This window comes from Triturus cristatus, chromosome 5_1 (assembly GCF_964204655.1).
Source record: "Triturus cristatus chromosome 5_1, aTriCri1.1, whole genome shotgun sequence".
NCBI lineage: Eukaryota > Metazoa > Chordata > Amphibia > Caudata > Salamandridae > Triturus > Triturus cristatus.
In genome coordinates, this window is record NC_140587.1 from 43,714,814 (window position 1) to 43,732,808 (window position 17,995).

Here is a 17,995-nt window from a genome sequence, read left to right on the forward strand (position 1 = left end):
TAAGGGCTTACCTGAGTGCAGGTCCCTAGATTCGTCGTGGGATAAGATTTAGATCAGACACCCCTTCTTCTTCTACTGTCTGGGCACTCTGGACTTCGCTGGACTTTGTTTGGGCTCGACTTTCTCCCCCTTCCAGTCTGCTGCATCGTCTGTGCCTGTGCACCATACAGGAACCTTTCAAGGCCTGTGGGCATCAAAGACACCTGAAGGAATCTCCCTTGGAGTGAAGGAGTCACTCCCCTGCATTCACGGGCACCACAACTAAGTCGACTGGTCGGCTGATCCTGAGCTCCTCCGGACTCCGAATGGCTCTGCAACACAGGTAGTGGTTTTCCACAGCTCCCAAGACCTGCCCTGCTCTCTCACCAAGTTTGAGGCCAGCATCCCTCGTGGGGTTTGCAATAACCAGATCCCTGTGTGCAGCGTCAACTTGCAGTTGCAAAGGCTTGTTGACTTCTTTTCAAGAAGATCTTTGGGCTCCAAGTAGCCCCTACCTCGAGCATCTCCTGTGACCAGGATCTTCAGCCACACTGCATCGTGTGCATCGTGGCCTGCATCTTTTGGTGAGTGGCTTGAGGTTGTCTCGTGACTCCAGTGACTCCAGCCTGTGGGTCCATTTGAGTGTCACCTTTGTTTCTCTTGGGCTCCCCCGATTGCTCGGGCCTGCCCTGATTTTGGAGAGTCCCCTGGACCCAAACACCACATCCCTCCTGGACAACCTCCACAACATTGGACTTCGCCAGATCGTGACCGAACCCACGCACTCAGCAGGGCACACCCTCGACCACCTCTTCACTACAGGAAACTCCATCACTTTCAGCCACACCACCGAACTCCAATGGACAGACCACTGATGCATCCACTTCACCTTCAGAACACCCACCATCCACAGACAAAAGCACCTGCTCCCACAAAGAAACTGGACCAAAATCATCGACGACCAGCTCACCTCCTCAATCAGCAACTCCACCCCAACCATTGCAGAAGACGATGACCCCAGCCCGAACTCTGCACAGATGGATCTCTGACAGCACCAACACCATAGCCCCCTCAAGAAAAACAACAACACTCACACAAAGAAAGCCAGATATTTTACCACCGAACTTCGAGAGTTCAGACGCACGTGCCACCACCTCGCAAAGGCCTGGAAGAACTCCAAATCCACAGAGGCCCAAACCGACTTCAGAGCCGCCACCAACTCATCAGAAAAACAAGAAAGAAAGCAATTGAAGACAGTATCTTCACACACGCGCACAACAGCAAAGAACTCTTCAGCATCATCAAGGAGTTCGCCCAACCCACCAGCGAGTCTACTGGCATCCCTCTCTCACAAGTCCTCTGCAACAAACTCTGCACCTTCTTCCACCTCAAATTCAAGAAACTTTACAACAACTTCGACGGAGACAACCAACACACTGAACCCTCACCAGCCACCACCAACATCCTGAAGCCAACGATTGACAACTGGACAGCCCTCACCACGAAGACACACTGAAGACAATGAAATCAATCCACTCTGGGCCCCCACAGACTCCTGCCCCCACCACATCTTTAACAGAGCCACCAACACCATCACCATGCTCAGCCACACCTTCAACCGCTCCCTTACGAACGCCTCGTTCCCCGATGACTGGAAACATGCCAAGATCAACCCCCTCCTAAAGAAGCCCTCAGCGGACCCCACTGACCTCAAGAACTACAGACTCATATCCCTAGTCCCGTTCCCAGCAAAAGTCATTGAGAAAGCCATCAACAGTCAACTCGCCACCTTCATCCAAGAGCACAACATCCTCGACTCCTCCCAATCAGGCTTCAGAAAAAACCACAGCACAGAAACCGCCCTCCTCGCTGCAACAGATGACATCTGCTGCCTACTGGACAAAGGAGAAACAGTAGCCCTCATCCTCCTCGACCTCTCAGCGCACCCTAATACGCAGACTCCACGACGCAGGAATCTGGGACAAGGCCCTCGAATGGATCCACGCCTTCCTCTCTGGCCCAACGCGGCAGGTCAGACTCCCCCCTTTCCTCTCGGACCCTACACCAACCACCTGCGGAGCCCCCCAGAGGTCCTCCCTCAGCACCACACTCTTCAACGTCTACATGGCTCCGCTCGCCCCCATCGTCAGAAACTACGGACTCAACATTGTGTCATACGACGACGACACCCAACTTATCCTCTCCTTATCCAACAAACTAAACACCGCCAGACACAACTTTCAAGAAGGCATGGAAGCCGTTGCCAAATAGATGAAAAGCAGCTGCCTACAACTCAACACCGATAAAACAGAAGTACTCATCATCATGGGCCCAAACTCCGAAGCCTGGAACGACACCCTCGAAGCCCACCCACCGCCACGGACCACGCATGGAACCTTGGAATCATCCTGGACTCCGACCTCAAAATGGACCGCCAGATCAACTCCGTCGCATCCTCCTGCTTCCACACCCTCCGCCTCCTACGCAAGACCTTCAAATGGATTCCCCTCGAGCACAGAAAGACCGCCACTCATGCCCTCCTCACCAGCAGACTCAACTACAGCAACGCACTCTACGCCGGAATAAACAAAAACCTCACCCGCAAGCTACAAAACATCCAGAACAACGCCACAAGACTGGTCTTCAACCTGCCAAGTCACTGCCACATCTCCCAGCACCTGCGCACACTCCACTGGCTCCCCATCGAGGCTAGAATCACCTTCAAGGTTCTCACCCACGCACACAAGGCCCTCCACGACACCAGACCAGCATACCTGAACAGCCAACTCAAATTCCACGCACCCCAAAGGACCCTACGATCAGCCCGCTCTCCTACGCCATGGTCACCCGCACCAGAAAGACCACATCGGGAGGCTGCTCCTTCTCCTTCCTCATGGCCAGAGCCTGCAACGCCCTTCCGAACCACCTCAGACAGACATCGCTCCCCATCTACGCGAGAAACCACAAAACCTGGCTCTTCAACAGACCCCCTCCTTGTGGACTGGAACCTGTACCCCCCCACCCCCTTGAGACCCTTACAGGTGAGTAGTCGCGCTTAACAAACACCTGATTGATTGATTGATTGAGTCCCCTGGACCATGCTGGTCCCAACGTTGCTCTTTCTTCAGCTCCTGCGTTGGTTGCATTTGCCAAGGCTTGTGACAATTGAAAGTGGTGGGCGTAAATTTTCACGATGAGTCCCCTGTGGCGAGTGAGCATATCGAGCAAGTCCGACCGTCAAAAGAGGGGGTTGGGTAGGAGGGATGGGGGGTTTCTCCCCCCGTAAAATGTTCAAAAGCGAGTCGCAAATGGTGCATTTTAATGCAAATTTGAGAAAACAAGAAGATTAATAAAGCAACTGTACAACTGAAGCAATGACATCAATAAAGAGATTGATAATGACTTAGAAGTTACTGCATGATTGTCTGTACAAATGTAGGGGTTATTGCTATGGCTAATGGAAACATGCCATATGTTAATGACAGTGCGCTATGCTACTGCACTATCCATTAGTACAATATTTGTGACAGTGTGACCCAAATGCACCACCAACAACATACTGCCCTCTTACTACACTCATGCTAAATGAGTGGGGCCTGAACCACTACAGCTTTATTGACTTTTTCACTTGGGCAGCGACACATGCTATCAGTTCAACACAATCAGCCAGCCACAGAATAAAGTCCAATACATTTTTTGCCTCATTTCAAATTTACACCGCGCTGTGGCCGCCGTGCTTAATGGGTGCTAGTGCATGCCAACCTGAGTTCACATTCTCCTGAGCCCGCTAGTGTGTGCCTGGGTTCCCAAGTGCTGGATGAATGCGTGTGCTCCTTGGTGTACACCGTGTAGTGCACATATGTTTCTTACTGAGTGCACTTTTTCCTGAGTCTGCAGCGCATGCCTGTGTTCTGGAGTGCTGGACGAGCGCACAATGATGCCTGTCAGATGGGAACCTGTTTGTCTCTGGTCCTGAGTACAGTGCACTAGAGGAGTGCATGTGCTCTTGCAAGAGTAGTGGGTGCATTAGTGTTTGTGTTGCACTGCCTGAGTCTGTCCTCCACATAATTTTGACTCGTAGGGCTCAACATAAAATATTCCCCAGCATAATTAATAACAGCCTTTCTCCTACTTGTATGGCTACTACTAGGGCCTGGTTCACTTCCTTTCACTTTCCAGTCTTTCGTCCTCCCTGGCTGAGAAAGTGGCTACGTTCAGGTACTATGGCTTTCATTGGCTGCAGGTAAACCTGTGAGGGGGTTAGATGTAAACTTAACCAGGGAGTAAAAGACGGGAAGGGCACACAACACTCCTAGCACGTCCCACTCTCTCAGCCTCCTTCTATTCTGATGTCCCCCCAACCCCATTGTTCCTCTGTTATCTCCAGCAAGAGTGTAGTAAAACAAACGTATTCGGGGCATCAAAGCCAGGCTGCCACATCACTGCCCAGCCTTGTCTCGGAGACCTGGAGTGTTGATTAGTGTTTTGGTCTGTGAAAGGCTGCAAGTGAAAGACACGGCAGGGAGGGGCTGAACGCCTCTTAGCAACCATTGCTAACCATTTAGTCTAAATGATTTAGACAGGATCAGGTTGCATGTAGATGCGCCCAGACACTGAAACTCCAGACTAATTGGGTCTGCGCTGAGGTGATCAAAATCAAAAGCTAGTACTACAAGTAATGTGAATAGGACTAAGTAAATGGAAGAAGGAAGGAAATACAAGGACTCGTGCCTGAGCTACTTACTGCTGGTGCTACAAACTTTAAAACCCAGGCAGCGCCAGCACCACATGCTAGATCAATTAGCCACTGAAAAGAAATCGAATTATATTATAGACACAATTTTTTTTACATCCTCCTGATATTCTCTTTTTTACACAGCATGCGACGTGTCCGCTTCTCCAACTCAGAGAGTGCTGCCTTCAGTGGCCCTTCCGACCTGTAGTGCGGTTTGTAAACGTGCAGTGGTGGCGATCAGATTGATTACTACTACTAGTCATAATCTAAATTAACCTCCGTAACTTGTTGTGTGTATGTCTGCCGTGTAACAGATAAATGTCAGCAAAAACAAACTAACGTTCGTCCTAAAAAGGGCCAGGACCACATTTAGAAGTACTCGGACCCAAACTTTCTATTCATACAACAGCTTGACAAGTCAAGTCAAAAAGGCTTTATTTCGATAAAAATGATCATAAAAGCATCACAATTTAAAAATTTACAGAGAAATTTGATTATAAATTCATCTAAAAATATACCTTTTCAGTAAAAATAAATAAATACATCATCATATTTAAAAGGAATTAAACAAGTATTTTTAGCCTTTTACTTCTTATGGCCCATGCCCATGATAAAAATTTTGACAGAACACAAGCATAAAAAGGGCGGGAGTCAGACATTAAAATGCGCAATGCTTCAGCATGGTGCCTGGTTCCCAACAAGCGACACAAATGCTTTAGCCATCTGCTTCTTGGGTGAGCATACTCCTTACATTCAAATAGAAAGTGTGCCACAGTCTCTTCTCTGAACGTGCAAAATGGGCAGAGATCAGTGGTCTGATCTTTGGATTTCCACCGAGAAGTAAACGCACGAAGAGGAAGAGAACCAGTTCTAAATTTGAAGTAGAGGGACCTATCAAAGGGTCTTTCGATGGTATCTAGGTATGGTTCCCGGAATGGTAAGTCCTTGAATTTCAGGAAGTCCTCCGTGAGGCTGCCCAAGGCATTATTAGTATTCCGCTGGGCCGCGATCCAATTCCAAAATAATTTCTTCAAAAATGCTTTCGGAGGAGAAGACCTATTCTCCCAGGCTTCACTTAGACCCAAATCACATAAAAGGGCTTTCAAGTCTCTCAGCCATTTTATCTTGTGCCACCCGGGGGATGACATTACTTCGGAAAGGCCCTTTGCATATTTTGCCAATTCAGGGACTCTCCACAACCTGGCCCATAAGAGTAGTGGGCGAAGTTTTGCTAGATCGCTAATGGGTTGGCGACCCAAATCTAACAACAACGGGATCATTGGAGTGCCCTGAGGAAGTGACATAATCGCTCTATAGAACTTCCTCTCAGATCTTGTTAACTCACTAATATTATATGAGCCCCAGAGTTCGGCCCCATAGAGAGCAGAACTGACTCCCCTAGCAGCATAGATTTCAATGACAGGGGCAATAGGTCTAGATGCACAAGCGCGCTGCTCTTTCAAAAGTGCCCCTGTTACCCTCTTGTGTGCTAGTAACATTTTACTTAGATGGGGAGCCCACTGCATATTATGTGACAATCGGATTCCCAGGTAGTCGAATACATCCACCCTCCCCAAGGGTATAGCGTTCAATTGTGGGGAACGAACAGATTTTTTTTGGGGGGGGTTCATCACCAGGAACTTGTTTTTTTCAGTATTGATAATCAAGCCCCTTTGTACACAAAAATGCTGGAAGTTGTTAAGCAATTTTTGGAGGCCCATCGGGGATTTAGACAGTAAGAGCGTGTCATCCGCAAAGAGGAGGGTCGGTATGCGCTCACCCGCCAGGGAAGGTTCATCTGAAGGATCTTTCAGCAGATGCTCGACCACTCCATTGACATATAGTGAAAAAAGGGTGGGAGCAAGAACACATCCCTGACGGACCCCTCTCTCAACCGGAATTCTGCTGGTCTTTTCGCCTTCTGATCCCCATCTAATCTGAGCAAAAGTGTCTTCATGGAGTCTTACAATTAATCGTAAAATATAATGGGGTAACCCCATGTCACCAAGCACTCTCCAAAGAGTCAGCCTAGGGACGAGGTCAAAGGCAGTCTTCAGGTCAATAAACGCAAGATAAAGACTGCCTTTGCCTATGACCACCACCTTCCAATATATTAAGAGAAGTCTAAATGCTTGTTCTATTGTGCCAGTACCTGCTCTAAAGCCTGCCTGGTAGTCGGAAAGGATGTTATTATCACTAATCCATTGTGATATTCTAAGCAACAATACTTTACCGACCACCTTTTGGGTTATGTCCAGCAGGCTTATGGGTCTATAGTTAGCTGGGTCATCCCTCGCCCCTTTTTTAAAGATGGGTACGACCTCAGCCCCTTTCCAGGATGAGGGGATTCGAGCACCCTTGGAAATTGCAATGAGCAAGCAGTGAATAAATTTAGCCCATTTCGGGACATCAGAACGTAACAGATCGCCGGGGATACCGTCTGGCCCCGCCGCCTTTTGGGGCTTAATAGTACTAATGGCATACTCAATTTCTTTTATGGAGAAGGTGGAATCAGAGTCTACTAGGTCTAGCTCCCAGTCCTTTTGTGCTAAAATAATATCAGTTGTATCAGTAACATACTCAGCTCTTCTTGTTAGGGGGTTGCAATTTACTGAAGTCACCTTCCTTTCCTGGTCATCCTTGGGAGTGCCAATAATAGTGTTGTTAGAAGGGGAAGAGTACAGCTTAGCAAAGTGGTTGACCCAGACTTGACTAGGGATATTACAAGTTATAAGGTCAGAGTCTGGTCTTTTTTTTTTCCTGATTATGTCCCAGAAGCGCCTTGGATCTTTCCCATGGCTTGCCTCTTTTAGAGAGCACCAAAAATCTTCTTCCCAGTCCTTCTTAGCACTAACTAGTAGTTGTTTATAGTTATTTCTGGCTCGTTGTATAGCTACTTGGGATTTACTTCTTATAGCCCCAATCAAGAGAGTTTTTGCGTGCCTACAAGCCGATGTGTACCATTCGCTTGTCGCTCTTGGGTTTCGAGTTACCACATTTTTGGAAGTGGACTCCCTTTTCAGGAATACATTCCCAATTATCGTGAGTGTTTCCTCGAAAATAGATGTAGCTTTTCCAGGATTTGACAAAGCCAAATCAAAACTGTCCAACTTCGTCTGTGAGGCTAAAAGGACAGTATTTATAGTATTGAGTTTGGTCTCGTCTACTGATACTATATTCCACTTTAGTCGTCTCCCACATGCGGAGACTGAAACGTTCTGGGTCAGTTTGGAAGGGTTTTTAATAAAATTACTAATCCAAAGATTTTTAAGGGATAGGGAAAGTGAGTTGTGGTCGCTTTCAGCTGAGGGTAAAACTACCATATCCTGTACCAAACCCCAAAGTTTAAAATCTAACAAGATATAGTCGATCCTTGAGGTGTGATTAATTCTGTTATATGTGGCGGCACCCATGGTGTCTGAGATTGTGCGGCCATTTGTGGCTCGTAAGCCAAACTCCAACGAAAGGGCATTGAGCTGGATCGCACATTGAGACCATTTTTTGATCGGGGGGATTGTTAGAGCAGGAATTCCCCATCTGGCATCGTCCTCGCCCAAGTCAAAGGTGTCACCCAACTGTAATGGCTCATAGGTGCAGTTAAAGTCACCCGCCACCAGGACTTGGGCACCAGCTGTATGTTCTCTAAGCTCCGTTTCTAGGATTGCCACTATCGGGGACATAGACCCATGTTTGGTACCTCTAACATATATGTTATACAGGTCAAGCTTTAGGCCTCTACTGGGGCCTCTCCAGGATATTCCTAGGATATCAGGGCTATTGATTTGCTTAGGTTTTATATTACAATTTAAGTCGATGCTTACCCAGATAAGAAGGCCTCCCGAATCACGACCCTTCCCGTTTCTTGGTGGCACTGCTGGAACAAAATGCGTAGTATAGCCAACTCGATATAGGGGATCCAGACTCCAAGTCTCTTGGAATAAGCAAATCTCATGGTTCCCCACTAGAACATTCCAGTCAGGGATGCTCAGTTTCCTTTGGATGCCAGCTAAGTTCCAGCTAAGAATCTTAAGGCTACCCATAGGATCGTGGACAGTCTTAATAACAGTGCCCAAGTGGTCAAAAGAGGACGGGAATACGGCTGGTTGACTAGGTTCAGCAGGAATAGAAAACTGGGCATCAATAAGCCCTGGATGAGAAGAAGGGGAGGAACATAGAGCTACAGGTTGCAAGATTACTTGATTATTAGTTTGGGAAACCAGAGGTTTATAACAATTATCAGAGTTTTCCTTAATTGTAGGACTTTCAAGAGGTTGTAAAATTTTGGTGCTAGATTGATTAATGCCCTCAAGTCCATATCCTAATCGCAGTGGTGGTCAATCCACTGCTTCTAGACAACTGAATCTATTGGTAACTGGAGCACCTTTCCAGCCTACAGGGGGGGCTATATTTCTAGCTTCCTGTACATACCAATCGTCCCATTCCCTTCTACTGTCACGCGTACTGATATGGGGCCGGTTGCTAGCCAGGTTATCGAGATACCTATTTATAGGAGGGTAAAAGAAAGAGAGCCTTTTTATTTCTATGCCATCAGTCTTATCCCACATACCTCTATGGCAAATATAGTCAACCGTACGTGGGTCATCGAAATTAACTATAACACAATCTCCCCGGATCGATTTCATCTCATTACCTAGCCAGGGTACCCTACGCACCATTAGAATCTTGCTACGACAGTGTGCTGGGAGCGGTCTATTGGTGGTGAGCCAATGGAGTACCTTATTTTTTAAGGACAGTGTCGGTTCCTCAGTGTTTGGATTTAGCTTAGGGACCCCGGTCAGAATTGCAACATATGGGCCTGCTTCAGGTGGTAGATGGATATGGAGCCCTCTAATATCTATACTCTCGGTATTAGGGAGCAGGGGGCCTACTTGTTTAGCAGGTGCAGATTCCATAGTAGTAGTGGTCGAATGGACAGCAAGGTCGCATGGTTGATTGCCCTTTTTCAATAGAGCAGGGGGTGACTTTAGACTTAAATTGGGGCCAATAGGGGTAATAGTAGGCGCTTTTGGCCCTGCCGTTAAGTTTGTATTGGCTATTTTTGGTTGGCCTGGATGGGCTGCTTGACATACCATGGCATTGCTTTTCTGTACTAAGGAAAACAGAGCACGGATAGTTCATCTATTTGTGTTAATATGTAGTGCGAAGAACAGAAGACTTGGACAATATAAATTAAAAAACACTTACCTGACCGGTGACCGCCTCTTCTCCTGGCCCGCGTTGGCGCCTCTCTGCCCCTTCAAACGGTCCAGAACACCACGTCCACGTGACACAAGTGACTGGCAACCCGGCACTCAGCCAATCCTGGCGCTGCAGCAGCGCCAGGATTGGCTGACGGCACAGCCTACTCCTCGCCCGCCGCCTGCCCATTAGGAGACCGAGGGGCTCCTAATGGGCATGCGCAAGGCAGCAAAAACACAAGTACACATGACTGGGCACGGAGTAAAAAATTAAGCTCCATGCCCACTCATGCGCACTTGTGCTGCCTTTCCCAAAGGCCTCTGACAATGATGCAAGTCAACATGACGCCGGACCGCCCACGGTCCGACGTCATGCTGACTGACATTCACAGAGGAGGGAGCTGCAGCTGCGGACATTCACAAGAGGAGGGAGCTGCGGGCGCGGTCGGGGGGGCTACGCCCCCACGCCCCAATGGACGCACCGCGCCTGCCCATCGGACACCGACCCCTCAGCACTCGACATCCTTTGTGGGACAGCTCATGCACGGCTTCTGCTCTTCCTCAGTGTCGCCTGGTCCTCACAGCTGCAGAGTCAAGGTCCTCGTCAACTCTCCTGCGACACCGGACATCAGAGGGCATTCATCTTCCAAGTCTCCTGGTCACTTCTGAGTGACAGACTCTGTCCCCTCCGCTTGCAGGTACTTCTCATCTGGAATCCACCTTCGGATTCCACCGGACCCTTTCTCCTCCTCCAGCAGCAGCACTTTCCTGGAGTCCTCCACTGGAAACGACGCCAGGTTCCAACACCACTTCACACATATGCACCCGGCTTCCCTGGTGTAGGTAACGTGGATACTAGGGTATCCACGGGAGGGGTAGCTCCCAAACCTTCTTTCTTCCACAGGATCCACTGGGAAGGGTTCATAATCTTTAAAAATCCACATGTGACTTACATGTAGACTTGTACAGAGCACGTGGCCGTGTTCCCACACTGCACACGCTCTCCGTGGGGTTCCTACTTACTTACCTTAGGCGATTCCTTGGATTCCCAGCACTTCAACGTCCTCTCGACACTGTCTTGATCCGAGTCGTGGTTCTTATACCACTTTCTTAGTTTATGGTTTGGTCCCCCCTTGGGGTCCACTGTGTATTACGTGATATTTACTGTGTTTCTTTGCAAAGTATTGTATGCATTGTGCATATCTCCAGGTAGGAGATATTTGTATGTGTTAATGAATATATATAATAAATACATATTTTTATGAATACCTTGTGTGGTTATTTTCCATTTAACCTATACTATAAGATTGCATTCCGGTAAAACAAGCCGCTTTACACTCCTTCAGGACTAAGCCTGAAGGCTGCTCTACACAGCTTCCACTTAGAGAGCTTTTTAAGTTTGTCTAAAACCACTTAAATCACCATAAGGGTTGTCTAGACTGGTGCAAAGTGTCGACTTACACACGTGTACATCATATAACAGGCCAGCTTCTCATAATAGTAATGGAAGGAGTAAAAGAGTGATCAGGAAACCAATTAGGTTTCGAGAATAATTTTTTGTAAGTTTGTGGTTAGTCAAGATGTTTATTATGTTGTTTTGTGTTCATCTCAATTTTCATTCATGGCATGAATAGGTTTTATTTGCTGAAGTAATTAGTGTTATCCATATGCTTTCTGTTCTAAAGGGTGTTTATTGGAGCGAAGGGGATGTTGTGGTGATGTACCGTAAAGTTCACATTGTTATGTTATGTTATGTTACAGTAGCTTGTATAGCGCATGGCTACCCCAGCAACGGGGCGTCCCAGCGCTTTGCAGACGGTTGTCAATAGTCCACATTCTGGTCTCTGAGGAGGGAATGTTCTGTGGGATGGCAGTTGGTTCCAGGTGCTGAAGAGAATAAAGAGCTTTACTACCTGCGATTAATTTTTATGTTATTTGAACTAAACTTCCACACCTTCTCACTGAAAATCACTACTAATAGGCACACCCAGGATACACTACTTACAGCTCAAGGGCCTTCTTACCCACTTCTCAGAGGGCAGCCCCACACATCATCTTTCTTACACTTTATCCCATCTCAAATCAAACTCATAACTATCAAACCACCCACGCATCCTTTGCACCATGGACGTCGTTCAGCCCTCAAACCTCTCGCCTTCTAATTCAGAGCTCTTTTTGTCTTCTAAATAGAAAGTTTTGGAGCACTTCGGAGGCACCATTTTTTAGGTTTCCATTCAATAATACTCACTTTTTAGGTCTCACCTAGCGAACGCAGCGCATGCGCTTCTTCGCCTTGGCAAGACTATTGTTGTGGCTTTTGCTAGCGAAGGGAGACAAACCATGTGCGCGCACAGACAGGCGATGTGCACGCGCATGGCGTCTCCTCTCTGCAAGCAGATAAGAAAAGTGTTCACGAAGCAGACGAGTCGCGGCGCACAGGCATTCCAAGGGCCCCTGTTCCAAGCACTTCCCTTTTCTCTTATCTGATGGGCTATCACGAGCGTCTTCTATTTCCTCCCTCCCCTCGCTACTCTACCCCCCACCCCACTCTCTCTGCTGTTCCTCCCCCTCCTTCCAGTGCTGTGTGGGGTGCAACGGCAACATCTTGTGTATCCACTGCCTCTTCATTCAGAGAAAACTCGGCCCGGAAAAGGAGTATTTTCTGGACATTTAAAGGTAAAACACAAATTACAGTGTATTTGTCAGCACAGGAGGCCTTTCACAGGGCAACGTCTAATTGAAAGCTTGTCATCATTAAAACTACCCCGACCTAGATAAATCTATCAAAGGAGTGTTTGTTTTCAGAAGGGAGCATTTTAATAGGAACTGAAGGCCGCTCTGCCGGTGCTAATTAGGACTTTGGTGCCCCTGCACCATTCATCACCATCGGTCAATGGATAAGCGGCCGGCAGCCATTTTATAGCAACCAAACTGTGCCAAGAAGATGATTCCTGTGCCAGTGTGGACACATCGCTCAGAGGGGGGTGGGCTGACAACGTTGTGTACTACTACACAGCCATAGCAAGAAGTTAGGGCAATGTATGCTGAATTCTGGCACAAAACGCTCTACAGACCCAGCCTGGGTTCCGAATGGAAAAGAGAATGGAATGCATAATTCCCACCGCTCTGCTCTCAAAGTGTTTCCTAAATTGCTCTGTGGGGCTTGTGACAGAAATGGCTCGAACAATACTGCTAATTGAAAAACTGCTTCATGGGAGGGGGGAGGAGACGCAGGGGGTGTCAATGCCGTCGAGAGAATGTCGTCGAAAACAAAGGAACTGCCAAAATATTTTTAAATGTTTCCAAGTTCGACATGTTTCGGATAAGTACAAATGCAGGGATATATATAGATGGTCTCTGATGTGCGATGCTCTCTGTTGTGCAGTCCGTGTGAGCTACGGCCATTTCAACGCCTCGACGGGGGTAGTAAGCGCTATATAAATACAATTAGAATAGTTTAAATGTCACGTTTATTTAGCAGTTTAGCACCACCGCCAGAGGAAAGTATTCCTGTATGAAGGCATGTTTGGAAACTGAATTGTACTTAGCAGCAATAACTGTAAGCCATTAACACTCAGCGAATATGTCTCGACAAAGAGTTGAAACTTCTACATGTGACAACTTGAACCTCAATAGGGTAAAGGTTTTGTGGCATATTATCAGCATGCATATTTAGTGTTTAGAAACCTTAGCAAGTCAGTATGAGTGCAATAAGAAAACAGTAACCTAACCTAGATTCACAGCTTGTTGAAAGGGCCAGTCTGACAACCACTGGAATACAAATGTCACATTAATTAACTGAGAAAGGACAACACAGGTGGTGATTGTTCAGGCTTTCCAGCACGAAATAGATCATCCTTCTCAGACACTGTCTGATCTACATACAGGGACTGTGCACACCTGAAACAAAGCTGATCTGTTAACTACACAAAAGAGTGATTTTGTAACCAGTCCCTGCCACTGAACTTCCAAGCCGCCATGTAAAGTGGCTGTGCAGATGTGCCACCACCAGTGATCTTTCACTCCAGATGTTTATTCTGCAGGTCAACCTAACCACTCACTTGCAGTGCACCAAAAAATTGGTTGTGCAGACTTCTGCAACAATGACCTTTCAAACCACCTTATATTTGTGCTGTCCATGCCTCCCACAACACTGACCCCTCACTGCAACGCAGACAGTATTTAGGCAGTCCTTGCCACTAGTGACCAATCAATCTACCTCAGACTGAGGTTGTGCAGGCTTTGCACAACAATGATCAGTCAATTCACCTCAGACATTGATTGTGCAGGCCTTCCAGAGCACTGACATGTGAATCCACTTCTGCAGAAAGACAACATTAACTTTAGAATGATCTTGGACGAATAGCAGTAAGCAGAGCATGAGCGCTGGGTGCGGGTTTAAATTGTCCTTAGTTGACAGTGACATAGGAAAGTTAAGTTCTAGCTATAACCAAGCAAATTTGTGAAACGTGTCACACTTTTGCTCCATGGGATAGACAGCAGTTCAGACTGCACACGCAATGCGTACTGCGCCTGCCTACAAGGAATGTTAACAGGGTCAAGGGTCATCTCAGGATCCAGGAAACTTAGGAACCTAACTAGTGGAATTTCTCAATCTAAGGAGGACCGCTCAACGTGTCAGTAAGAAGAGAAGTAATTTAGGGCAGTGTGGTTCAGCTTTCATACACCGGTCTGAGGCTAACTTTACCCCCAAAAAATTATTTTTTCCTAACATGTATAAAATGTGGGGTGCAGACCTTCCTTGAACCCAAGCAAGCTTTAACCAGCTCTTTAAATGTACTGCAGATTATGTTACTTCTTTTTGGGACGTCCTGCTCATAATAAGAAAACATTCAGCCAGCCAATGAGGCGTTAGCTAATGAGGCATTTTGACTGACAGCCCTATAAAGCTTGCATTAAGCTTTGAGGCAGACGTGTTAAGGGACTTAGAGTTGGCTAGTCTGACTGAGTTTCTAGATGCCCAATGGGTTTGAATCAATTAATAAACCAGCTCTGCAGCATTGTCCTGAACTACCAGTATCATATGTTAGGACAGTGGATGGTAATAGTATGTAAAGTGCATTAACATAGTTAAGTCTTTTGCCGATACAGCCTGACATAGCTCAGTCTTGTTCCAAAAGAGATATATTCTCCGTCAATTCGTGGAATATAAGACAAGCCTCTGCAATGCAATAGGTCTCGCATTTACGCAAGTTTGAGCTATTAGCATTGTAAATGACAACGCCTTCTATTTATGTTTTAAAAACCAAAACATAAATAAAAGGCATTGTCATTTACAATAAAAATAGCTCAAACTCACGTAAATACGAGACCTATTGCATTGCAAATGCTTGTTTGAACCAGCCAACACCTGTTTTGTGAAATGATAGCTCTCAGGGCTGGAGTCTATGCTTTTGTATGTGTCTGATTTTATAGGAATAGTCCTAATCAAATAGACACTTTAAATTCCGATGCGCTCAATTAGTGGCTATGCATCACGTGATTCTTGGATTTTCATTAGAAGAGTATGCTCCATCAGCCAATGATCATTTGAGTTTCAATAGATAGCACTATCGGGCCAATGATGCGGATCAGGGTTATAGGCACATGTTGCGTTTCATTGTGTTTTTTTATCTGACAACTAATTTACACTATTTCCTCACATTTAGAATATAGCCAACATATTAGAAATCTGCAGTAGTTCGATCTCCCTCATCTTGCGCATTTTACAGCTCAATATCCCCAACTACCCTACGACTCCAAAATACTGTTGGATTAGTCTACAGTTGCCCCACAATATGTCTTTCCTAATCTACTCAACCCCTTCAAATCAGATTTCCAAACTCAGTAATTCACAAAATCAGCACCCTCTGAAGTATCTTACTTCACCACCACTACCATCACATTAGACATCATTCGATCTGCTGCATGTCACCAGGATTGCTCATCCTAACCTCCTCTCCTGACTCCCAGGGCATTATTGACTTAGCATTCAGGAGTAGCGTGCTACTCATCTAAAAGAGGTTCAGCACCTCATCAGGGGTAGCAAGCGCTATATAAATGCAAAACTCTGTCCCTCTTCTATCCCTCCACTATCCCTCTCAAACCAAATAACAGACTAACATATACACTGCTTAAATTTATATTTCACTATACTAATTCACCACTAATCCTTCATGGGTTCCAGAGTAGCGTGCTACTCACCAAAAAAAATGCTTAGACGCCTCATCAGAGGTCGTAGCGCTATATGAATGCAATTATAATACAATACAAACTTCACACCTCCCCGGCCACTCATTCTCAGTCACCTGGAACTCAGTGACATCTTAGCCAACCCAACCAAACTTCCAACCACTTTCTAACTCTATACCGGCACCCCTTGTTGTATTAAATGCTCGTTTGCTTTCTCATATCACATTTTTGCAGACGATACAGACATATTTTATTCCTTTCCCGCTCACATCAACTTCAGTCATGCAGCTTCAGTGTTCTCTCGGACTATAATCCACACGCACCAAACAGTTGAAAACAATTTATGAAATGTGGAGCAGTGGTTAAAACTGTTGAATTTGATCATAGTTCTGCCTGAGCAAATCACATACTCTCCCGTGCCTAAAATTGTAAGTGTGTATGTATGTGGAATGTAATGCAATAAGTGCAATGTAAGATTACCCAATCGACGTACACAATTTTGTGTTGCCGCTCAGCGCTCCGGTACGCCCTGGCCTGGTTTGTGCTGCAAGCAGCTACTGAAAGGACATCTGTTCCACCCTAAAGACGCGAGTGCCTCCAGCTCCAGTCTGCTGCGAACAGGAACGTATTCAAGCCAGACATTTATTACCTCACATATGGTTACAACTGTTGCAAGACTTCCATATCTTATCTGCCACGTGACTGGACCATGTTAACACACACATCCATCCATTTCTGTGTCGGCGTTGCTGCAATGTACAATTGATTAAAATAATCCTGTTGCTCAGTTAAAAAAAAAAATCCTTTTACTGTCTGGGGTCGCCAAATAGTGGGTTAAGGCTGCCACAGTACTCAAAGGTCACTCGTCTAGCTCTTGTGATTCCCTCTGGGGCTGGGTGAAAAGACAAGACAGTCCTTTCATGTGCAGTCACCATTGGGCCTGGGGTCATCTGACGCCATTTCCGGTTAAGTAGTAGCCTCAAGGGTAGTAGTGAATACTCCTACCTCTTGTTGGACACATACTGATGGCCAGACTGGGGTCGGCAGCCAGTAGGGAGAGTGAAGGGGGCTGGTACCCCCACACACAGTGCACTTGTGACAGGGGGTACAGATGTGCCGACACCAAGCACTCTAAGACAGACGTCAGGTGACGAGCTAGGGAGTCAAACTCAGGTGTGATGCGCAGAGCCCTTTAGTGGACTTCTAGCTGCCGGTGGGGCGCACGACGCATGCGCAGACTTGAAAGTTTTGCCAACAAGATGAGATGCTTTGGTGCAGCTGCGCATGCGTATTTGTATCCACCACAACTCTGTGTTTTTTTAAACATTACAGTGTCCTTGTCCACCTACCTGCCTGCCGCACCCCACTCCTCCCTGAGGGGACAGTCATGTCGCTGCCCCGCCGGCTTCCCATGCCACCTTCTTCCTTACCAACACCTGTGCAAACACAGGAGCCCCATCGATGGAAGCAGCTCACCAATTGCTGGACAGTTTCTCGACGGAAGTCCCGCCATACTCCACAATAATTGGCCCATCGGGTACGGAGGCGGCTCTTGATTGCGGGACAGTGCTGTCACTCGGCTAATCACCCAGCCTACTAGCCACGCTTTCAGAAGGGGCAGCTGGGAAATGTAGTTATACAGGCACTAACTACATATTTATTTATCTTATGGAATTTTTATATAGCGCGGACTTTACCCAAGGGTGTCAGAGCGCTTCACAATAGAACCAAGTACGTTACATGAGGAGAATATTACATATTTACACGTTACAGAAACGAGCGAGAAACAAGAAAAGGTAAAATAAAACAATAGATGGCAGTCTCAAAAAATAAAAAAAAATACAATAGAATGAGGATTGTACAGGCATAGATTACAAATTTACAATAATTA

General features: G+C 46.6%; 1 protein-coding gene across 5 annotated transcripts in view; it reads right to left on the bottom strand.

Annotated features, from left to right (window-relative positions):
* LOC146830114 (TBC1 domain family member 20-like) overlaps nt 1-17,597 on the bottom strand; it is a 96,168-nt gene extending 78,571 nt beyond the window's left edge. For 3 of the 5 annotated variants that reach the window (XM_085604339.1, XM_085604337.1, XM_085604340.1), the window contains exon 1: nt 17,454-17,597. In XM_085604339.1, coding sequence (XP_085460465.1) covers nt 17,454-17,517 — 64 coding nt within the window. In that variant the 5' untranslated portion in view covers nt 17,518-17,597. Of the gene's footprint in view, nt 1-17,109; nt 17,141-17,453 lie in introns of those variants that run through there. The other 2 variants (XM_085604341.1, XM_085604338.1) reach the window with 2 other exon arrangements.
* Between the last annotated feature and the right edge of the window lie 398 nt (nt 17,598-17,995).